Raw genomic sequence first — 25,071 nt, forward strand, 5'->3', positions numbered from 1 at the left:
CGCGGTAGATGGGGGAGGGGTGAGGGGGTAAAGGGATGGGTCGAGATAGTCCCAATTGATGGGACCCTGCACACTGGAGGGCAGAGAGAGAGCGGGGGGGGGCTATGTAGGCATGGGGATCACTGGGCGGGGGCGCCTGCAGAAGTAGCACTTGTGGGAGAGAATGCCATCAACATTACTGGGCGAACGGCCGGCTGGCCAGTGGCATACATGCTTCCGGGGGCGGGCACCCGGTAATTTAGGTCGATTTCACTGCTGTGATGATGGGAACCCCACTACCCCCTCCCCCCACACACCTGCACACGAGTGTGCCCAGCAGAGAAGGTCCCCGACTGCGTGTGCCACTCCACAGCACCCCAGAGCTGGTGGGGGGGCAGGAAGAACGGCCTAGCGAGTGCCCCCAAGGCTGGGTGAAGAAGGGGGGGGGGCAGGGAGCCTGGGGGTGAGACGCGTGGAGACCAGGCAATGCAATAAGCGAGGGTGTGTATATAATGCCAGGAATAGGGGGGGGGGGGGGTTCTTCTTCTTAGTCCGATTGGCTTGGACTACCAACCTCAGCAACTAACACCAGGCACCAGGATCCAGGGAGTCTAATATAATAGGAGCGGGTGCAGGTGAAGAAGGAATAGTGCATCTTGGGTAATGCCATGAAGAGCACTTCCGGGTATGATCACCGAGGCAAGAGGCAGTGATGGGTCAAGCATAGTCTTCATCTTCTCCATCCGGGTCAAAGCTATTGAATGACCTCGGACCTCGGAGTAAATGTTCTCACACCATTTGAGCAAGGAGGACAGCTCTGAGCTAAGGGCTGCACGTGAGTGAGGGCCCTGTTCCCTGAAATCTGGCGAGGAGTCTAACATTTCACTCAGTGGACCACCCTGTAGCGGAGGAGAAAGACCATGCTTCAGGGACCTCTTACAGCTGATTTACCCCCTCTACACATTCGACCAGTTATAGGGTGATAGAGGCAGAGTTCAAAATGGAGCCGCCTAAATGTTCAGACAAAGTGGAGGTTTGGTGAGGACCAGGTGGCGCAGCCAATGGTGATCCAGGAGATACATTGTTGAGTGATTTAGGTGGTTCATTGGCACCATCACAAGGTCTCTCCACCGATCACCCTTTGCATTCACAGTGGAAAAAGTCAGTGACGTTGGCTCGGCCCTCCTTGTAGACTGGTGGTGAGGAGCGGAGGAAGTCTGCAGTTCAGCGGAAGTGTGAGGGTGATGAGAGGGGAGGTGGTATAAGGAGGTGCTGCGACGTCCGCATGATATGTTCATTAGATCGTGAATTGTTCAAGCAACAGACAATTACTTCCCCTTCATACACCACGATTATAAAGGTAGCGAAAGGCAAACCCAAGACGCGGGCTAACGGCTATAACAATAGAAAGGCACTCACACGATATCTACGCCTACCTGTCAATATTGGTGGCAGGTCAAAGTCAGGCTAAATGTTGAACCGAAGATGTTTTAGAGCACAGATGCTTCCCCTCCACCGCAGCAGCCGCAGACTGCCACCGACTGCATTTGAGACCACACTTTGTCCACATAGGGACGGGTGTTTTAAACACACAATTCTCCAAACACAGCAGAGGTGATGGCTCTGACACACAGGGCCTCATTACGAGATGGATGGTAGCCATGGTGCTACTAGCACCATGGCTGCCTCCCAAGTCCGGTCTTGTTCAATGGGGACTTACCGGTGCATTCCGATCATGGAGGGACTGGTAAGTCCCCATTGAACAAACCATTCCCATTTGAGCCCCCATAGGGCTCAATGGGAATGGGGAGGGCGCAAATAACAGGCTAGCGAATGGCAAGCCTGTTATTTGCGCCCTGGTCCCTTAGCGGGACCCGTAAAGTATGTGTTTTCCGACCACACGTCCCTTACGGTTCCCGCTAAGGGACCTCGGAATTGGGCAGTAGGGGATTACTGGCACTGGTCTCCTTACCGGTGCCGGTAATCCCGTACTGCCCACTTTGTAATGACCCCCCCAGTCTCTGAAATACCTCCCAAAGACTGCCGCTGACTGTGTCCACACTTTGTCCGTGGAAATTCATTTGCAGCTGACAGGTGTTTCGCGCACACCTACACTTTCCCAAGGCTGTGTGTCTCTTTTACGACTTCTTGGATCTTGAGCCTTGGGTGTCTGTGGGGGTGTAGTGATATTAAATAGTAGGATTAAGGCCTATCTGACACTAGTAGTGGGTATTCCCTACCTGTATGAATAACTAAGGTGCTGGTCAATTGTCAGGAAATGTCCAAAATGTCCAAAATAAAGTCCGCCGTCCGAGTTCTAACCCTAACTGACCTACCATTAATCTAAAACACTAAGGTCCAGAGACTGACTCCCTTCTCCTGAAGGTGTAATGATAATCTTTCACTTTCAGAGTTCCTCTCGATATCCAATCTTTAAATAGTCTCTAGTCACCTTCCGTACCAACACTTGTCATTCTCTCAGAATATATTTTTTTTTTCGCTTTATCTTTACGTACTGTTGTGAGGTGTCAGCAATGAGAGCGGACAACTTTTGGATGATTGTGCAAAATATGTCATTTTGTTAAATTATAAATGTTATTGAACGCCTCACTATCCCAGCTCTGACGAGGATTTCCCTGCCTAAAAAAACTAGAGGGAAGCACTCTGACACAGGATGTCTGGCCCTCACACTTCTTGATAACCTCTCAATAACCAAGGTGAGCTCCCCTTCCCGAGGATCAAAGGTAAATCCAACTTCAGTGGTCAGCAAAAAGAAACAAGGAAATCCGCCCGAGCCCTATGGGGGCTCAAATGGGAATGGGGAATGGATTTTTCAATGGGGACTTACCGGTCCTGCAAAGGTCGGATTACACCGGTAAATCCCCATTGAACCAAGTCGGAGTCGGTACTGGTATGGGAGGTAGTCATGGCGCAAATAGCGCCATGACTACCTCCATACTCAGAATGAGGCCCAATGTCTCCAGAGCTCTGCTCCTCTCTGGGCTGGACTACGACAACAGACTCTTCTCTTCCTCAATCTTCCTAAATCTTCCCTTTGCCCCCTTCAACTATTCCAGAATATGACTGCAAGACTTATCCTTGGCCTCAAGCCCAGGGACCACATCTCTCCAGCCCTAAAATCTCTCCACTGGCTCCTGGTTGCTGCAAGGATCAAATTCAAGAACCTCTACATCACCTATAAGGCTTTCTGGTGGCTGGGACCCCGCTACATCCAACTCTCTCTCCCTAAATACCTCCCCGCTAGAGACCTTTGGTCTTCTAGCTCCAACTCTCTGCAGATCAGACGCTTCTCTAAGCAGAGAGTGGGGGGTAGATCCCTCTCCGCCACAGGAGCCTCCCTCTGGAATGGTCTCCCTGCCCCTCTCAGGCTTGAGCCGGATCTCCTTAAGTTCCGGAAGTTCCTCAAGACCCTCCTTTTCTCTTCTTTCTTCCCTCTCCCCTCCAGTACTAACACCCCCATCTGCCTCAGTGACTGGCTGCCTGGTTCCTTCTGAGTTCTACAGGCCACCGGCCCCCATCCTCGCACTTAGCATGTGGACCCTCACCACATGCACCCCATGCAATTTCCTAGCACTCGCCTAGCCCGTTGCCCTTCCCCCTCATTCTCCCCCCCTCTCCTGCACGCTCTCCTATTTACCCTGCACTTCCCTTCCCACCCTAGCACTTTGTGTTCATGCAGACTGGCACTTCCCCCAGCCCCCTCTCCCTCGCACTTCTTGTTACCGCACTTGCACAATCTGCATGCCACAAGGTCAGGTAGCACTGTTGTTATCTTTCTCCCTTGCAGCCCCCTTTTCTCTTGTGGCGCCTTGAAACACCATTTGTTGTATAGGCACCTTACAAAAATCCAATACATGAATACATGTATGTAATACAGTCGCAATCCAGTTCTTGATGGTTCAATGTCAAAGTAGAGTTTCATTAACCAAAGTTCCAACAACAGAACATCTTCTCCTCTTGGTGATACGACTTTCCACTTCATCAAAATAGCATCAATGTCATTCCCAGCCGCGATGCTTTGCCACCACTTCCAGTTTTCCAAGGAGAATTGGCACAGTTCAAAGGGAAGACACCTTCTGTAAATGTTAGTGAAACACAGACCTTGTTTAACAGTCTATGTCTCTCTTTAGAAGATTAAGATTCACAGTAAATATCTTTGTGAGGATGACTTTGCAGCACTTCAACTTCCACTTCAACTTCTACAAAATTTTACCATGAGAGCATATTCTCTTTGCCTCATAGTATTCCACCTTCATTTGTGCTACTGATGTCTTAAATCTACTAACAACCAAATATACTACCACAGATTCAGTACTTTGTGACAGCACTACAGCTTCAGTACTTTGTGACACCACTACAGCTTCAGTGACTTTAAATAGATTTTGGTTTTGACAAGGTTCGCTTTCGGGTACTGCAACATCTTCAAGTAGACAAGGTACTCTTCCTCTCAATATCCCTTTTTCCAAAGATGCAGCCTCTTTGGTCATTCTGCAACCAACAAAAACCTAGAATTGCCTTTGTGACACACGTCTCTATTTCTCCTAGTCTTTGGCAATGTAGGTTGTGACAACTTCCAGGAATGTTTATCAGTAGCAGGTTTCCCTTCTCCAACCTTGCCTTAATCCTTCTGGCCACTGTTAGCTAGGAATAATACCCAGAAGCTTGGTTGCCACTCTGTTGGCTTCAGGTAATGCTTGCACACTTTTATCTTGGGCAATGCTGCAGTTCTATTTGTGTCACAGTGCTGTTTCAACTGTTTTCTGGCTTTGGGAAAGGCTGGGTTCTGTCTTAACTGGGGAATACTTTGTTCACTCTTGGCTTGGGCAATGCCTGCTCTCTTCTAACTAAATTAACCATGTTTCAACTCTTGACTTCTCTTTGTCAGCAATTGTTGACTGTTTTCATAAAGATTCAGAAGTCACTATTCTCTGAATCAAAATTAGGCACACACGACCACTTCTTCAAGTACTTGATAAAGTTGTAGGTTTAACAATTGCTTTTCGCAGTGTTTGCTCTTCACGTGAGTGAAAGAGACTACCCAATCACACGCGAGTGCAACATTTCAAGTGTCCCATTGTTAAAGACTCAATGAACAACTTAATCTTGCTTCTACTCTTACGCAAGTGATTGATTATTAAGCTGGATACTGTTGCCCGCAGTACACGCACAAGGAATCAGAACGCCTTGTTTAACGCACCGGCGTCTGTGTTCCTTTCTCCATGTGTTGCACAACTTCTGGCTTCACTTGGGACCCACAACCTTCCTCGCTGAAGATGTCTCCAGTCTGGCCACTCAATCAAGGAGCTCTTTCCGCTCTTTTCCAAACCACTGCTTCATGATGGCTGCTCACCACGGTCTCCGACACGCTTCCTGCTACACAATCACTGCAATTAGGCCCATGTGGGGTAGGTAGACCTCCTGCACACCTGCTGCTGCACAGCCTCTGCACACCAGAGTTTGGGGAAACAGGAGATCTCTGCTGCATCAGAGTCCAGGCATCGTATTGGTTCTCCCACTTCTAGCTGGATTGGCAACACTGTGCCTTCCTCCTTCTGCTACTAGTGCATACACTGCAGCCACAGTTCCAGCTCCCTCCCATTGCCAGTACCTCAGGAGGCCTTTTAAGCCTCTCAGCTTTCCTCTGCTGTGGACCTTCAGGCTTAATTGCCTGACATTTACTAGAGCATGAATCTTCAGCCCTCTTCCTCGTCCCATTACTTATGCAATTATGGGAGTTGTAGTCCCCAACACCAATCAGCTCTTTTTAGTACCTTCTTGGTTTTAAGGGTAGATTTATTTCCCTTAGAGTCATTTAAGGATGAACCATAAGAATTTGTTGTTACAGAGGAAGATCATTTATTTAGGGCAATATTTCTAAATTACTTTCCATAATACCTTTGGGAGTAGGGAGGATTTTTATCCTGAAGTACTTTGAATGGTCTTTCTGTTGCTAAGGCTTGTTCAGGTTTTATGTTTTTTGCAACGAGAGCCAGAGATCTTATATGTGGTTCAGACATATCATAATGACAATCGGCAATTAACTGTTTTGGCCGCTCTGATAGGTAGTCCCATTTAGAGGACAAATAGTGTGTCCCCTCACCACCCTGGGCCTTGCTCCTCCCAGGTGATCCTCCCACAGCATACCACTCCTAAGGTCAGGATCAGGAAGCGTCTGCTTTTCTCTGGCCACCCGGAGCAGACTTAAGGCTGGGGTTTAGTGAGGGATCTGTAGGATTCGTGACACTGTCCTCTATAAGTCCTTTCTTGGACTTTGGGCCATTCTTGGTTCCAGTCTATTTGGTCTTCTGTATTTTGGCAAGATATTCTCTCCTAGGTGATGTACCTTTTCTTGTTTCTTTTATGTCATAGGCTTCTCTTGCCTCCACTTTGTAGTATTCTCTCTGCCATAGGCTATACTCAGACGTTCTTGCAAAGGCTATACTCAGATGTTCTTGCAAAGGCTATACTCAGATGTTCTTGCTTAGGCGGGTCTCAGCCCCTTTTAACTCGCAGATGCTTGTTTCTCTTCCACGTGGAATACAATGCATCTATTTGAGGCAGAGAGAGATAGAAAGAGACAGATAGTTGAATTGACATGTGGTATTGTGAGCCCGAGAAATGCAACCTCTCTGCAAACTGCCAGGGATAGGAGTGCAGGATTGCAGACTGTTTTGACTTTTAAGGCCCACTTCCTCCTTTCCCCAACTCACAGACTCGCCTCTAAGATCTCCTACCACCTTATACTACTTACACAATCCCCACATCCCCACAGAAGGCTGACACATGCCTAGCCATAGCGCATCAACACATACCCCAAATCAGGACTAAGCTCTCCTCTGTAGCCCCATCACACTCCCTCACATCAGCGGCTACTCGGACCCAAAGCGCTGCAGTCTATCCGATCTTGGGCTCTTCCCTCTGGATAACATACTCTACTTTTATTCGATGTTCTGTTGTTGTACTATTGTTATATGTGATGTGTGTGCATTTATGGATAGGAGTTGGTTATCATAATGAAGCTAATTCTGATCAGATACTTCCAAGCTTCTCGGACAAACCCACAGAAAGAAGATGGGAACTCAGGAACCGGGTGCTTCCGACCTGCACCCCTCAACACCACACGTTTTGCATTTGCCTCTTCCACTGTTCCACTAATGCCCTGCACTCTCCTTCATTCTTACAGAGCCATGCTCAGTGAGACTGCCAATAGTGGCAAAGGGCGCTATACAAGACCCCTTACAATAGATTCCATCTCACGATATCGCACCTGCACCCACCCGAGTCGCGGCCACTGAACCTAACCGTCCACTCTGTGCTCTCTCGCAATATAATTTCGTCACCCTCCTGGCTCCTCACCGCTGGAACGCCCTTCCCTAAAGATGAAGAATAGATCAACAGTGACTGGCTTCAAGTTCGCTCTTAAGAATCACCTGTTTCCCATGAGGGGGTCCCAGAGTCTTGTAGAGCCATCACCCACTACCCCATTTAAAGTCCTTCTTGTGCGCTCCGCTTCATGGTCTCCAGCTCCTTTCCCACCAGCAGGGGGCTTAATATATCATCTGCTTCCTCAAACCCACCAATGGGACACTCCAGCAATCCATGTGCCCCTGGTCCAGCGCTTGCGGGCAGACATTTTATTTCCAACAGATAAAAATATCAATTTCACTATCAATTTTCAATAGATACAAACAAATACAAATCCTAACTCCTGCCCCCGCTGGCCAGGTTTCCATGAGGGACGCGCTACAGTGTAATAGAAAGGCAGATATTGGGCCTCACTCCGAATATGGTGGTAGTCATGGCGCTATTTGCGCCATGACTACCTCCCATACCGGTACCGACTCGGGTTTGGTGAGATGGGGATTTACCGGTCCAGTCCGACCTTGGCGGGACCGGTAAATCCCCATTCACCAAACCATTCCCCATTCCCATTTAAGCCCCCATAGGGCTCAATGGGAAGGGGGAAGTAGCTAATAACGGTACCGCAATTTGCGGTACCATTATTGGCTCTGATTTCCCTTAGCGGGTCCCGTCCTTAACACCTGGTAAAACCTGGTAAAATGAGGCGGTAAGGGAGGGACCCTCTAAGGGAAATCGTAGTAGGGCAAAAAGGGATTACCGGCACCAATGTCCTTAACAGTGCCCGGTATCCCTTTGCGCCCTACTCGGAATGTGGCCCATTGACTTGCCGTCAGCGAGTCATTAGCTGCAGTCCTGGTTCCCCAAAGACTGTACTGAGGATGTGCAGAGGGGGCCCTGGCCACTGTTACACATTAAATATAGAAAGGACGCGACACCGGGCTAGAGCAGGACCTTCAATTTACTCCTCTCCTTGCCGTACCATAAAGGAACTGAGTCTTGACCTATCCCTCTAACCCCAACTTCTCCCTTTCCTCCCACTTCCCGCCTGGTCTCCTCCCTGTGCCTTAAAGGCACAGAGTCGTGTAACAGCCACCAGAACGAAAATGGAGAAATGGTGCAAAAATAAAGGGCCGAGGATACATCAAAGATGTAACCCAGACAACTCGCTGGAAAGAAGAGCCCAGGCGGCTTCTGCACTCCAACCTCAGCGACCCAAAAGACTAAGCAAGAGATGATGTCATTTGAGGAAAGATCAGGGCCACATGCGTGCCGACCTGCCACTACAGGAGTAACATGCTACAGGGAAATCAAAGGGACACATTAGACAAACAAATGAACAGTTCAGCAGAGAACAGAGACAGGCCAGGCAGGCACCAGGGAAGTCAGCCAGTTAATTAGAGGTGTTTAAGAAGTTAAAGAAAATATCTGGACAAAAAGCAAACCAGCAAGGAGGTGAAAGGGCACCAAGGAGCAACTCTAGAGGATTAAGGATTTCCGGCCCACAGGGCATAATCAGGGACTCAATCTGAGGCAGTAGCAGGCAGTGCCCAGGGGGAGCAGGAACACAGCATTACGGCATGACCAGGCAGATGGTCAATTCTCAGGATGCGCCAGCCACATGGAATATCTGGGAGAGGGACATGCTTGCTAAAGGACAGCTAAGGCAAGGCTGGGGAACTTCATAATCACCAAGAAGACCTGAAGGAGAACAGAGAAGGCAGCTCAGGCAAGGCTGGGGAACTTCATAATCACCAAGAAGACCTGAAGGAGAACAGAGAAGGAAGCTCAGGCAAGGCTGGGGAACTTCATAATCACCAAGAAGACCTGAAGGAGAACAGAGAAGGAAGCTTAGGCAAGGCTGGGGAACTTCATAATCACCAAGAAGACCTGAAGGAGAACAGAGAAGGAAGCTCAGGCAAGGCTGGGGAACTTCATAATCACCAAGAAGACCTGAAGGAGAACAGAGAAGGAAGCTCAGGCAAGGCTGGGGAACTTCATAATCACCAAGAAGACCTGAAGGAGAACAGAGAAGGAAGCTCAGGCAAGGCTGGGGAACTTCATAATCACCAAGAAGACCTGAAGGAGAACAGAGAAGGAAGCTCAGGCAAGGCTGGGGAACTTCATAATCACCAAGAAGACCTGAAGGAGAACAGAGAAGGAAGCTCAGGCAAGGCTGGGGAACTTCATAATCACCAAGAAGACCTGAAGGAGAACAGATAAGGAAGCTCAGGAAAGGCCGGGGAACTTCATAATCACCAAGAAGACCTGAAGGAGAACAGAGAAGGAAGCTCAGGCAAGGCCGGGGAACTTCATAATCACCAAGAAGACCTGAAGGAGAACAGAGAAGGAAGCTCAGGCAAGGCCGGGGAACTTCATAATCACCAAGAAGACCTGAAGGAGAACAGATAAGGAAGCTCAGGAAAGGCCGGGGAACTTCATAATCACCAAGAAGACCTGAAGGAGAACAGAGAAGGAAGCTCAGGCAAGGCCGGGGAACTTCATAATCACCAAGAAGACCTGAAGGAGAACAGAGAAGGAAGCTCAGGAAAGGCCGGGGAACTTCATAATCACCAAGAAGACCTGAAGGAGAACAGAGAAGGAAGCTCAGGCAAGGCCAGGGAACTTCATAATCACCAAGAAGACCTGAAGGAGAACAGAGAAGGAAGCTCAGGCAAGGCTGGGGAACTTCATAATCACCAAGAAGACCTGAAGGAGAACAGAGAAGGAAGCTCAGGCAAGGCTGAGGAACTTCATAATCACCAAGAAGACCTGAGTGAGAACAGAGAAGGAAGCTCAGGAAAGGCTGGGGAACTTCATAATCACCAAGAAGACCTGAAGGAGAACAGAGAAGGAAGCTCAGGCTAGGCTGGGGAACTTCATAATCACCAAGAAGACCTGAAGGAGAACAGAGAAGGAAGCTCAGGCAAGGCTGGGGAACTTCATAATCACCAAGAAGACCTGAAGGAGAACAGAGAAGGAAGCTCAGGAAAGGCTGGGGAACTTCATAATCACCAAGAAGACCTGAAGGAGAACAGATAAGGAAGCTCAGGAAAGGCTGGGGAACTTCATAATCACCAAGAAGACCTGAAGGAGAACAGAGAAGGAAGCTCAGGCAAGGCTGGGGAACTTCATAATCACCAAGAAGACCTGAAGGAGAACAGAGAAGGAAGCTCAGGAAAGGCTGGGGAACTTCATAATCACCAAGAAGACCTGAAGGAGAACAGAGAAGGAAGTTCAGGCAAGGCTGGGGAACTTCATAATCACCAAGAAGACCTGAAGGAGAACAGAGAAGGAAGCTCAGGCAAGGCTGGGGAACTTCATAATCACCAAGAAGACCTGAAGGAGAACAGAGAAGGAAGCTCAGGCAAGGCTGGGGAACTTCATAATCACCAAGAAGACCTGAAGGAGAACAGAGAAGGAAGCTCAGGCAAGGCTGGGGAACTTCATAATCACCAAGAAGACCTGAAGGAGAACAGAGAAGGAAGCTCAGGAAAGGCTGGGGAACTTCATAATCACCAAGAAGACCTGAAGGAGAACAGAGAAGGAAGCTCAGGCAAGGCCGGGGAACTTCATAATCACCAAGAAGACCTGAAGGAGAACAGAGAAGGAAGCTCAGGCAAGGCCGGGGAACTTCATAATCACCAAGAAGACCTGAAGGAGAACAGATAAGGAAGCTCAGGAAAGGCCGGGGAACTTCATAATCACCAAGAAGACCTGAAGGAGAACAGAGAAGGAAGCTCAGGCAAGGCCGGGGAACTTCATAATCACCAAGAAGACCTGAAGGAGAACAGAGAAGGAAGCTCAGGAAAGGCCGGGGAACTTCATAATCACCAAGAAGACCTGAAGGAGAACAGAGAAGGAAGCTCAGGCAAGGCTGGGGAACTTCATAATCACCAAGAAGACCTGAAGGAGAACAGAGAAGGAAGCTCAGGCAAGGCTGGGGAACTTCATAATCACCAAGAAGACCTGAGTGAGAACAGAGAAGGAAGCTCAGGCAAGGCTGGGGAACTTCATAATCACCAAGAAGACCTGAAGGAGAACAGAGAAGGAAGCTCAGGCAAGGCTGGGGAACTTCATAATCACCAAGAAGACCTGAAGGAGAACAGAGAAGGAAGCTCAGGAAAGGCTGGGGAACTTCATAATCACCAAGAAGACCTGAAGGAGAGCAGAGAAGGAAGTTCAGGCAAGGCTGGGGAACTTCATAATCACCAAGAAGACCTGAAGGAGAACAGAGAAGGAAGCTCAGGCAAGGCTGGGGAACTTCATAATCACCAAGAAGACCTGAAGGAGAACAGAGAAGGAAGCTCAGGCTAGGCTGGGGAACTTCATAATCACCAAGAAGACCTGAAGGAGAACAGAGAAGGAAGCTCAGGCAAGGCTGGGGAACTTCATAATCACCAAGAAGACCTGAAGGAGAACAGAGAAGGAAGCTCAGGAAAGGCTGGGGAACTTCATAATCACCAAGAAGACCTGAAGGAGAACAGATAAGGAAGCTCAGGAAAGGCTGGGGAACTTCATAATCACCAAGAAGACCTGAAGGAGAACAGAGAAGGAAGCTCAGGAAAGGCTGGGGAACTTCATAATCACCAAGAAGACCTGAAGGAGAACAGAGAAGGAAGCGCAGGCAAGGCTGGGGAACTTCATAACCACCAAGAAGACCTGAAGGAGAACAGAGAAGGAAGCTCAGGCAAGGCTGGGGAACTTCATAACCACCAAGAAGACCTGAAGGAGAACAGAGAAGGAAGCTCAGGCAAGGCTGGGGAACTTCATAATCACCAAGAAGACCTGAAGGAGAACAGAGAAGGAAGCTCAGGCAAGGCTGGGGAACTTCATAATCACCAAGAAGACCTGAAGGAGAACAGAGAAGGAAGCTCAGGAAAGGCTGGGGAACTTCATAATCACCAAGAAGACCTGAAGGAGAACAGATAAGGAAGCTCAGGAAAGGCTGGGGAACTTCATAATCACCAAGAAGACCTGAAGGAGAACAGAGAAGGAAGCTCAGGAAAGGCTGTGGAACTTCATAATCACCAAGAAGACCTGAAGGAGAACAGAGAAGGAAGCTCAGGCAAGGCTGGGGAACTTCATAATCACCAAGAAGACCTGAAGGAGAACAGAGAAGGAAGCTCAGGCAAGGCTGGGGAACTTCATAATCACCAAGAAGACCTGAAGGAGAACGGAGAAGGAAGCTCAGGCAAGGCTGGGGAACTTCATAATCACCAAGAAGACCTGAAGGAGAACGGAGAAGGAAGCTCAGCCGAGGCTGGGGAACTTCATAATCACCAAGAAGACCTGAAGGAGAACAGAGAAGGAAGCTCAGGAGAGGCTGGGGAACTTCATAATCACCAAGAAGACCTGGAGGAGAACAGAGAAGGAAGCTCAGGAAAGGCTGGGGAACTTCATAATCACCAAGAAGACCTGAAGGAGAACAGAGAAGGAAGCTCAGGCAAGGCTGGGGAACTTCATAACCACCAAGAAGACCTGAAGGAGAACAGAGAAGGAAGCTCAGGCAAGGCTGGGGAACTTCATAACCACCAAGAAGACCTGAAGGAGAACAGAGAAGGAAGCTCAGGCAAGGCTGGGGAACTTCATAATCACCAAGAAGACCTGAAGGAGAACAGAGAAGGAAGCTCAGGAAAGGCTGGGGAACTTCATAATCACCAAGAAGACCTGAAGGAGAACAGATAAGGAAGCTCAGGAAAGGCTGGGGAACTTCATAATCACCAAGAAGACCTGAAGGAGAACAGAGAAGGAAGCTCAGGAAAGGCTGTGGAACTTCATAATCACCAAGAAGACCTGAAGGAGAACAGAGAAGGAAGCTCAGGCAAGGCTGGGGAACTTCATAATCACCAAGAAGACCTGAAGGAGAACAGAGAAGGAAGCTCAGGCAAGGCTGGGGAACTTCATAATCACCAAGAAGACCTGAAGGAGAACGGAGAAGGAAGCTCAGGCAAGGCTGGGGAACTTCATAATCACCAAGAAGACCTGAAGGAGAACGGAGAAGGAAGCTCAGCCGAGGCTGGGGAACTTCATAATCACCAAGAAGACCTGAAGGAGAACAGAGAAGGAAGCTCAGGAGAGGCTGGGGAACTTCATAATCACCAAGAAGACCTGGAGGAGAACAGAGAAGGAAGCTCAGGAAAGGCTGGGGAACTTCATAATCACCAAGAAGACCTGAAGGAGAACAGAGAAGGAAGCTCAGGCAAGGCTGGGGAACTTCATAACCACCAAGAAGACCTGAAGGAGAACAGAGAAGGAAGCTCAGGCAAGGCTGGGGAACTTCATAACCACCAAGAAGACCTGAAGGAGAACAGAGAAGGAAGTTCAGGAAAGTCTGAGGAAGTCAGTAATCGCTAAGAAGATCTGAAGGGGAGCAGAAAAATAAGCTCATCAAAGTCTGAGGAAGTTAGTAATCGCCAAGAAGACCTGAAGGGGAGCAGAAAAAGAAGCTCAGGAAAGATTGCGGGACTTAGTAATCATCAGGAAAATCTGAGGGGATCAGAAAAGGAAGCTCAGGAAAGATTGAGGGACTTAGTAATCATCAGGAAGATCTGAAGGGATCAGAAAAGGAAGCTCAGGAAAGTCCGAGGAACTTAGCAATCACCAAAAAGTTCTAAAGGGGAGCAGAAACTGAAGCTCAGAGAAATGTGAAGAACCTTGCCAAGAAGTTTTAAAGGGGAGCAGAAAAGGAAGCTCAGGAAAGTCTGAGGAACGAAGGTCTAAAGTGAGCAGAGCTGCGGTCTAAATGCAAATAAAGGCTTGTGATCAGTTTTGGCCTTAAATAGCAGAAGCAGCTTGACAACAACAGGGTATATCAAATGAGCAGGCTCTGGTGCTCTGCCACAGGTGCTACAGTGCTACCAGCTTCTTGAGGTGTGGATTACAGCTGACCAAAAGAGCCTGTGGGATTCTCCTTATAGTAGTTTTGCACAGAGTATATAGAAATGGATAATTTCTGGGACAGGACTATGTAGGAGACCGAAGCAAATCTACGAAGAGGGCTCCCATGAATTCTCCCTGTCTTTCAAATCCTGGCCCAGGAGTATTTAGTGGTAGTGTTTAGGGGTGAAGTAAAATAAACACATATTGACAGTCTGATATATCAACATTTCAAGGTAGGCTAAAAAGAGTGCATGTGAGGAATTCTGTGTGCCCATAGTGTGTATCCGGTGCAGCGGGTGTGTGGCCCATCCAGGCGAGGTATAACTTTCATGCACAGCTCTTGGCACCACAGGGTCAAGGGTACAAGGACCTATGGGAAAGTGGTGCCTTTCTTGGGGTTTGGTTTAGCCTCATTCTCAACCAACTGCTCTCTCTTTGCAGGAACCAAATGATGTCGGACGATGGTGCAGACCCGCATCCAGAGGATGGTGCGCAGAGCCCGGGCCTGGAGGACCTGGGGGACCGCTTTGAGTTCTGCATACAGGCTGTGGAGGAGCTTGAGGCAGAGAGGGAGGAACTCATCCGGGAGATGAGCCTGCTGACCGAGCCCAAGCTGGAAGAGGTTCGAGGCGCCCACGAGGACATCCTGAAGGCCTACAGGCTGGAAGCCCAGGTGATGGTGGAGCGGAACAGCCTGAGGCAGGAGATCAGGGCCGTGAAGCGCAAGCTCTTCCAGGTCACTAGGGAGTGCGTCGCTTGCCAGTACCAGCTGGAGAACCAGCGCCACGATGTAGCCCAGTTTGCCATCAGCAAGGAGGAGCTGCAGAGCAAGGCCACTCAACTCTCAGAAGAACTGTCCAGCCTGAGAGAAACCTGTGCCCAGAGGAAGCAGGCACTCCTACAGTGCCTGGAGGCGCCGCAAAGCCGGCGGGGCAGTCGCTACCTCCAAGAGAGCAGGCGTCTCTCTGCAGAGTTTGAGAACTTTATGTTTGAAAGCCGGCACTTCCTGGATGCGGAGTACGAGCCAGTGTTTGTGCGGCTGCTGGAGAGGGGAGCGGCGACGGTCAAGGCGCTACAGCAGACTCAGGAGGAGGTGAACAGGCAGAAGGAGGTGCTGCGTCCCCTGCAGGCCCAGGCCAGCGGGCTACAAATGACCAAGAGGATGATGGAGCAACACATCGAACTCATAAAGCAGAAACGGGACGAGGAGGTGCTCCAGTTTCGGGTATTGTTGACCACTTCATATCCCTTTTTTCCATGGAGGGGGTGTGGGACGCTAAGGGCAGCCACTGACTGAGTCACGGGATATAAGTATCTAGTGCAGGAAACCTACACTTCTTCCATTGCAACGGTTCTATTTAATTCCAGCGCCAGGTTCTCTTTCACTGAGTTTTTTGCCCGAAATAAAATGTATCGCATTGTTTTATTTCGGGATTCCCCCAATCTACCCTTCTTAGTTTTTTACTATTCCCCACACCACCTTCCCCTTATATCCTTTTACCCATCAAACCCATATGTTTCGATTCATTTGATTCCGCCAAAAAATCGGCGCCAAAAAAACAGCGAAAAAAACCCTGGCAATGAATGAAAGTTGTACCATTGCAACCTAAAGGAAGCCATGTACATATCAAGCAGCACAAAGCCACATGCAGTGTGGAGCCAGAGCCACCCACAGGCTTCTTCCTGAGAGTCAGTGCATGCATCCTGACACATGCATGCGCCCTGCCCCAGTGGAGAAACACCTTTGATCAGTGGAGGAAGCTCCCACTGAGCCATGCCCACACTTTGCTCCCACAGTCAAACACAACCTATTATAAGAGAATGCACCTACTGAGTCATGCATTGCTCACACTGTGCACCAAACAGAGTCATGCTCACACTATGCACCCACTGAGTCATGCACAAACTGCCAAAGCACCAAACGACCCATTATCAGAGGAGTATGCATCTGCTGAGTCATGCTCACACTATACACCTGCTAAGTCACGCAAACAACCAAAGCACCACACATGACTAATTATCAGAGAAGAATGCATCTACTGAGTCATGCTCACACTATGCACCCACTGAGTCATGCACAAACTGCCAAAGCACCAAACGACCCATTATCAGAGGAGTATGCATCTGCTGAGTCATGCTCACACTATACACCTGCTAAGTCACGCACACTACCAAAGCACCACACATGACTAATTATCAGAGAAGAATGCATCTACTAAGTCATGTTCACACTATGCACCCACTGAGTCATGCTCACACTATGCACCCACTGATTCATGCACAAACTGCCAAAGCACCAAACGACCCATTATCAGAGGAGTATGCATCTGCTGAGTCATGCTCACACTATAACCTGCTAAATCACGCAAACTACCAAAGCACCACACATGACTAATTATCAGAGAAGAATGCATCTACTGAGTCATGCTCACACTATGCACCTGCCGAGTCATGCACAAACTGCCAAATCACTATGCCACATTATCAGAGTAAATTGCACCCGAGTTATGCACACAGTTATTCACAAACTGCCCCGCACCAAAGACGACCCATTATCAGAGGAGAATGCAGCTGCCGAGTCATGCTCAAACTGCCACAGCACCAAACATGTTGCATACTCAGAGTAAAATGCACCGGACATCATGCATTATCACTGAGCTATGCACCTAGTGAGTCATGCAGACACGCTGCCAATTGCTAATGTAGGTTGCATCTGCTAATACATGCACACATTTCTGCAGTGCCACACACTACACATGAATAAGATATGCAGAGTCCTGTACACCATGCTCCTACTGTCTCCAGAGCACACTATCCGCGCTGCCGCAAACTTCGATCTCCCGCTAATCACGCTACTTACGTCTCCTATCACACTCTCTACGACAACTGCATTAACTCTGCTAAAAGCTCCTATTTCTCAGATCTTCTCCATAGTCAATCCACTCACCCTTCCCTGCTTTATGAACAAACACACACTCTGGAGGACTACATGCCATGCTTTATGTACAGACACTCACACTCTGTAGGACTACATGCCATGCTTTACGTACAGGCACACACACTCTTGATGAATACATGCCATGCTTCATGTACAGGCACACACACATTCAGTAGGACTACATGCCATGCATTATGTACAGGCAGACATACTCTTGAAGACTACATGCCATGCTTTATGTACAGACACACACACTCTGGAGGACTACATGCCATGCCTTATGTACAGGCACACACACTCTTGAGGACTACATGACATGCTTTATGTACAGGCACACACACTCGGGAGGACTATGTGCCATTCTTTACGTACAGACACACACACTCTGGAGGACTGCATGCCATGCTATATGAACAGGCACACACTCTGGAGGACTACATGCCAGGCCTTATGTACAGACACACACATTCTGGAGGACTACACTTCATGTTTTATGTACAGGCACACACACCCTGGCGGACTACATCCCATGCTTTATGGACAGACACACACACTCTAGAGGCCTACATGCCATGCTTTATGTACAGGCACACACACACTTGAGGACTACATGCTATGTTTTATGTATAGACACACACACTCTTGAAAACGACCTGCCATGCTTTATGTACAGCCTCACCCATATCATGGAGGACTACATGCAATGCTTTATGTACAGACCCGCCCATGTCATGGAGGACTATATGCAATGCTTTATGTACAAACACACACACTCTGGAAGAAAACATGCCATGCTTTAAGTACAGGCACACACACTCTTGAGGAATACATGCCATGCTTTATGTACAGGCACACACACTCTGGAGGACTACATGCCATTCTTTATGATCAGGCAAACACACTCTGGCAGACTACATGCCAGGCTTTATGTACAGACACACACACTCTGGAGGACTACATGCCATGCTTTATGTACAGGCACGCACACTCTTGAGGACTACATGCCATGCTTTATGTAGATACACACACTCTGGAGGCCTGCCTACATGCCATGCTTTATGCACAGACACACACACTCTGGAGGACCATGTGTCATGCTTTTTTTACAGACACACACACACTGGAGGACTACATGCCATGATTTATGACACACACACACACACTCGGGGGACTGCATGCATTGATATATCAACAGACACACACTCTGGAGGACTACATGCCATGATTTATGTACAGACACACGGACTCTGGAAGGACTACATGCCATGCTTTATGTACAGACACACACACTCTGGAGGACTACATGCCAGGCTTTATGTACAGACACACTCTGGAGGACTGCATGCCATTCTTTATGTACAGACACACACACTCTGGAGGACTACATGCCAGGCCTTATGTACAGACACACTCTGGAGGACTGCATGCCATTTTATATGTACAAACACACACTCTGGAGGACTACATGCCAGGCTTTATGTGCAGACACACACACTCTGGAGGACTGCATGTCATTCTTTATGTACAGACACACTCTGGAGGACTACATGCCAGGCTTTATGTGCAGACACACACACTCTGGAGGACTGCATGCCATTCTTTATGTACAGACACACACTCTGGAGGACTACATGCCAGGCTTTATGTACAGACACACACACTCTGGAGGACTACATGCCATGCTTTATGTACAGGCACACACACTCTTGAGGACTAGATGCCATGCTTTGTATACAGGCGCACACACTCTTGAGGACTACATGTCATGCTTTATGTACAGACACACACACTCTGGAGGACTGCATGTCATTCTTTATGTACAGACACACTCTGGAGGACTACATGCCAGGCTTTATGTGCAGACACACACACTCTGGAGGACTGCATGCCATTCTTTATGTACAGACACACACTCTGGAGGACTACATGCCAGGCTTTATGTACAGACACACACACTCTGGAGGACTACATGCCATGCTTTATGTACAGGCACACACACTCTTGAGGACTAGATGCCATGCTTTGTATACAGGCGCACACACTCTTGAGGACTACATGTCATGCTTTATGTACAGACACACACACTCTGGAGGACTACATGCCATGCCTTATGTACAGGCACACACACTCTTGAGGACTACATGACATACTTTATGTACAGGCACACACACTCGGGAGGACTATGTGCCATTCTTTACGTACAGACACACACACTCTGGAGGACTGCATGCCATGCTATATGAACAGGCACACACTCTGGAGGACTACATGCCAGGCCTTATGTACAGACACACACATTCTGGAGGACTACACTCCATGTTTTATGTACAGGCACACACACCCTGGCGGACTACATCCCATGCTTTATGGACAGACACACACACTCTAGAGGCCTACATGGCATGCTGTATGTACAGGCACACACACACTTGAGGACTACATGCTATGTTTTATGTATAGACACACACACTCTTGAAAACGACCTGCCATGCTTTATGTACAGCCTCACCCATATCATGGAGGACTACATGCCAGGCTTTATGTACAGACACACACACTCTGGAGGACTACATGCCATGCTTTAAGTACAGGCACACACACTCTGGAGGACTACATGCCATTCTTTATGATCAGGCACACACACTCTGGCAGACTACATGCCAGGCTTTATGTACAGACACACACACTCTGGAGGACTACATGCCATGCTTTATGTACAGGCACGCACACTCTTGAGGACTACATGCCATGCTTTATGTAGATACACACACTCTGGAGGCCTGCCTACATGCCATGCTTTATGCACAGACACACACACTCTGGAGGACTACATGCCATGATTTATGACAGACACACACACACACTCGGGGGACTGCATGCATTGCTATATCAACAGACACACACTCTGGAGGACTACATGCCATGATTTATGTACAGACACACAGACTCTGGAAGGACTACATGCCATGCTTTATGTACAGACACACACACTCTGGAGGACTACATGCCAGGCTTTATGTACAGACACACTCTGGAGGACTGCATGCCATTTTATATGTACAGACACACACTCTGGAGGACTACATGCCAGGCTTTATGTGCAGACACACACACTCTGGAGGACTGCATGTCATTCTTTCTGTACAGACACACACTCTGGAGGACTACATGCCAGGCTTTATGTACAGACACACACACTCTGGAGGACTACATGCCATTCTTTATGTACAGACACACACACTCTTGAGGAATACATGCCATGCTTTATGTACAGGCACACACACTCTGTAGGACTACATGCCATGCTTTATGTACAGACCCACCCATGTCACGGAGGACTATATGCAATGCTTTACGTACAGGCACACACACTCTTGAGGAATACATGCCATGCTTTATGATCAGGCACACACACTCTGGCAGACTACATGCCAGGCTTTATGTACAGACACACACACTCTGGAGCACTACATGCCATGCTTTATGTAGATACACACACTCTGGAGGCCTGCCTACATGGCATGCTTTATGCACAGACACACACACTCTGGAGGACCATGTGTCATGCTTTTTTTACAGACACACACACACACTGGAGGACTACATGCCATGATTTATGACAGACACACACACACACACACACTCGGGGGACTGCATGCATTGCTATATCAACAGACACACACTCTGGAGGACTACATGCCATGATTTATGTACAGACACACGGACTCTGGAAGGACTACATGCCATGCTTTATGTACAGACACACACACTCTGGAGGACTACATGCCATGCTTTATGTATAGACACACACTCTGGAGGACTGCATGCCATGCTTTATGTATAGACACACACACTCTGGAAGACTACATGCCAAGCTTTATGTACAGACACACACACACTCTGGAGGACTGCATGCCATGCTTTATGTATAGACACACACACTCTGGAAGACTACATGCCAGGCTTTATGTACAGACACACACACATTCAGTAGGACTTCATGCCATGCTTTATGAACAGGCACACACACTATTGAGGACTACATGCCATTCTTTATGTATAGGCACACACACTCTTGAGGACTACATGCCATGCTTTATGTTCAGACACACACACTCTGGAGGACTACATGCCATGCCTTATGTACAGGCACACACACTCTTGAGGACTACATGACATGCTTTATGTACAGACACACACACTCTTGAGGACTACATGCCAGAGGACAACATGCCATGCTTTATGTACAGACAGATACACTCCTGAGGACTACATGCCATGCTTTATTTACAGACACACACACCCTGGAGGACTACATGCCATGCTTTATGTACAGCCACATACACTCTTGAGGACTACATGCCAAGCTTTATGTACAGGCACACACACTCTTATGGACTACATGCCATGCTTTATGTTCGGACCCACCCATACCATGGAGGACTACATGCCATGCTTTATGTACAGACACACATACTCTGGAGTACTGCATGCCATGCATTACGTACAGACACATACACTTGGGAGGACTACATACCATGCATTATGTACAGACAAACATGCTCAGGAGGACTGCATGCCATACTTTAGGTACAGACACACACACCCTCTTGAGGACTACATGCCATGCTTTATGTACAGACACACACACCCTTGCGGACTGTATGCCATAGGTTATGTATAGACACAAACACTCCAGAGAACTACATATCATGCATTATGCACAGACCCAACCATATCATGAAGGACTACATGCCATGCTTTATGTACATACATACACACTCTGGGGGACAACATGCATAGTTTATGTACATGCACACACACACTCAGAAAGACTACATGCCATGCTTTATGTACAGACACACACACTCTGGGGGACTACATGCATAGTTTATGTACATGCACACGCACTCTTGAGCACAAAGTGCCATGCTTTATGCACAGACCCACCCATATCATGGAGGACTACATGCCATGCTTTAGGTACAGACACACTCCCTCTGGAGGACTGCATGCCATACTTTATGTACAGACACACACCATGGAGGACTACATGGCATGCTTTATGAACAGACAGACACACCATGGAGGACTAAATGCCATGATTTATGATTGTAGGCTCCTTGCTGGTGAGTGGTCAGCTGCTGGCAGTGCTTGCCTAATGGTTCTGCGTTTGGGCTTCATCTCTGGGGATGGTGGATCTGCAGGCTCCTTGCTGGTGAGCGGTCAGCTGCTGGCAGTGCTTGCCTAAGGGTTTTGCGTTTGGACTTCATCTCTGGGGTCGACGGATCTGCAGGCTCCTTGCTGGTGAGCACTCAGCTGCTGGCAGTGCTTGCCTAAGGGTTCTGCTTTTGTACGTCATCTCTGGGGATGGCAGATCTGCAGGTTCCTTGCTGGTGAGCGGTTAGCTGCTGGCAGTGCTTGCCTTAGGGTTCTGAGTTTGGTTTTCATCTCTAGTGATGGCGGATCGGAACAGTCCTTGCTGGTGAGCGGTCAGCTGCTGGCAGTGCTTGCCAAGGGTTCTGCGTTTGGACTTTATCTCTGGGGATGGTGGATCTGCAGGCTCCTTACAGGCACGCACACTCTGGAGGACTACATGCCATGATTTATGTATAGACTTGCTGGTGAGCGGTCAGGTGCTGGCAGTGCTTGCCTAAGGGTTCTGCCTTTGGACTTCATCTCTGGGGATGGCCCATCTGCAGGCTCCTTGCTGGTGAGCGGTCAGCTTCTGGCAGTGCTTGCCTATGGGTTCTACATTTGGACTACATCTCCGGAGATGGCAGATCTGCAGGCTCCTTAAATGTGAGTGGTCAGCTGCTGGCAGTGCTTGCCTAAGGGTTCTGCATTTGGACTTCATCCCTGGGGCTGGTGGATCTGCAGGCTCCTTGCTGGTGCAGAGCCTGCTTACGCAGGTTCGAATCCCGGCGGGGCCAAACTCAGCCTTTCATCCTTCCGAGGTCGATAAATGAGTACCACACACCGTGGGTAATAATAAGAGGCGCTCAGATACCTGAGGGTTCGTAGCGCTATATAAATGCCAAATTATTATTATTATTATGGTGGATCTGCAGGCTCCTTGCTGGTAAGCGTTCAGCTACTGGCAGTGCTTGCCTAAGTGTTCTGCGTTTGGACTTCATCCCTGGGGATGGTGGATCTGCAGGCTCCTTGCTGGTGAGTGGTCAGCTGCTGGCAGTGCTTGCCTAAGGGTTCTGCATTTGTACTTCATATCTGGAGATGGCAGATCTGCAGGCTCCTTGCTGGTGAGCGGCAGCTGCTGGCAGTGTTTGCTTAATGGTTCTGCGTTTGGACTTCATCTCTGGGATGGTGAATCTGCAGGCTCCTTGCTGGTGAGCGGTCAGCTGCTGGCAATGCTTGCCTAAGCTTCTGCATTTGGATTTCATCTCTGGGGATGACTGATCTGCAGGCTCCTTGCTGGTGAGCGGTCAGCTGCTGGCAGTACTTGCATAAGGGTTCTCCATTTGGACTTCATCTCTGATGATGGCAGATCTGCAAGCTCCTTGCTGGTGAACAGTCTGCTTCTGGCAGTGCTTGCCTAAGGGTTATGCGTTTGGACTTCATCTCTGGGAATGACTGATCTGCAGGCTCCTTGCTGGTGAGCGATCAGCTGCTGGCAGTGGTTGCCTAAGGGTTCTGCGTTTGGACTTCATCTCTGGGGATTGGGGATCTGCAGGCTTCTTGCCGGTGAGTGGTTGGCTGCTGGCAATGCTTGCCTAAGGGTTCTGCATTTGGACTTCATCTCTGGGAATGGTGGGTCTGCATGCTCCTTGCTAGTGAGCACTCAGCTGCTGGCAGTGCTTGAATAAGGGTTCTGCGTTTGGAATTCATCTCTGGGATGACTGATCTGCAGGCTCCTTGCTGGTGAGCGATCAGCTGCTGGCAGTGGTTGCCTAAGGGTTCTGCATTTGGACTTCATCCCTGGGGATGGGGTATCTGCAGGGTCCTTGCTAGTGAGCGGCAGCTGCTGGCAGTGTTTGCCTAAGGGTTCTCCATTTGGACTTCATCTCTGAGGATGGCGGATCTACAGGCTTCTTGCTGGTGAGCACTCAGCTTCTGGCAGTGCTTGCCTAAGGGTTCTGCGTTTGTTCTTCATCTCTGGGGATGGCAAATCTGCAGGCTCCTTGCTGGTGAGCGGGCAGCTGCTGGCAGTGCTTGCGTAAGGGTTCTGCATTTTCACTTCATCTCTGGGGATGACGGATCTGCAAGCTCCTTGCTGGTGAGCGGTCAGCTGCTCGCAGTGCTTGCCTAAGGGTTCTGCATTTTCACTTCATCTCTGGGGATGACGGATCTGCAGACTCCTTGCTGGTGAGCGGTCAGCTGCTGGCATTGCTTGCGTAAGGGTTCTGCATTTTCACTTCATCTCTGGGGATGGCAAATCTGCAGGCTCCTTGCTGGTGAGCGGTCGGCTGCTGGCAGTACTTGCATAAGGGTTCTCCATTTGGACTTCATCTCTGATGATGGCGGATCTGCAGGCTCCTTGCTTGTGAACAGTCTGCTGCTGGCAGTGCTTTCTGCGTTTGGACTTCATCTCTGGGGATGACTGATCTGCAGGCTCCTTGCTGGTGAGCGGTCAGCTGCTGGCAGTGGTTGCCTAAGGGTTCTGCGTTTGGACTTCATCCCTGGGGATGGGGGATCTGCAGGCTCCTTGCTAGTGAGTGATCAGCTGCTGGCAGTGCTTGCCTAAGGGTTCTGCATTTGGACTTCAGCTTTGGGGATGGCAGATCTGCAGGCTCCTCTTGGTGAGCGGGCAGCTGCTGACAGTGCTTGCCTAAGGGTTCTGCATTTCTACTTCATCTCTGAGGATGGCAGAACTGCAGGCTCCTTGCTGGTGAGTGGTCAGCTGCTGGCAGTGCTTGAATAAGGGTTCTGCGTTT

At 49.0% G+C, this 25,071-nt stretch overlaps 1 protein-coding gene across 2 annotated transcripts in view; it reads left to right on the forward strand.

The window, feature by feature from the left end:
* The window catches only part of SYNC (syncoilin, intermediate filament protein), a 240,937-nt gene that overhangs the window by 127,195 nt on the left and 88,671 nt on the right, over window positions 1-25,071 (forward strand). For both annotated transcript variants that reach the window (XM_069622460.1, XM_069622459.1), the window contains exon 2: window positions 14,683-15,466. In XM_069622460.1, coding sequence (XP_069478561.1) covers window positions 14,690-15,466 — 777 coding nt within the window. In that variant the 5' untranslated portion in view covers window positions 14,683-14,689. The remainder of the gene's footprint in view (window positions 1-14,682; window positions 15,467-25,071) is intronic.

The sequence above is a fragment of the Ambystoma mexicanum genome, chromosome 11 (assembly GCF_040938575.1).
Source record: "Ambystoma mexicanum isolate Mex_15411 chromosome 11, UKY_AmexF1_1, whole genome shotgun sequence".
NCBI lineage: Eukaryota > Metazoa > Chordata > Amphibia > Caudata > Ambystomatidae > Ambystoma > Ambystoma mexicanum.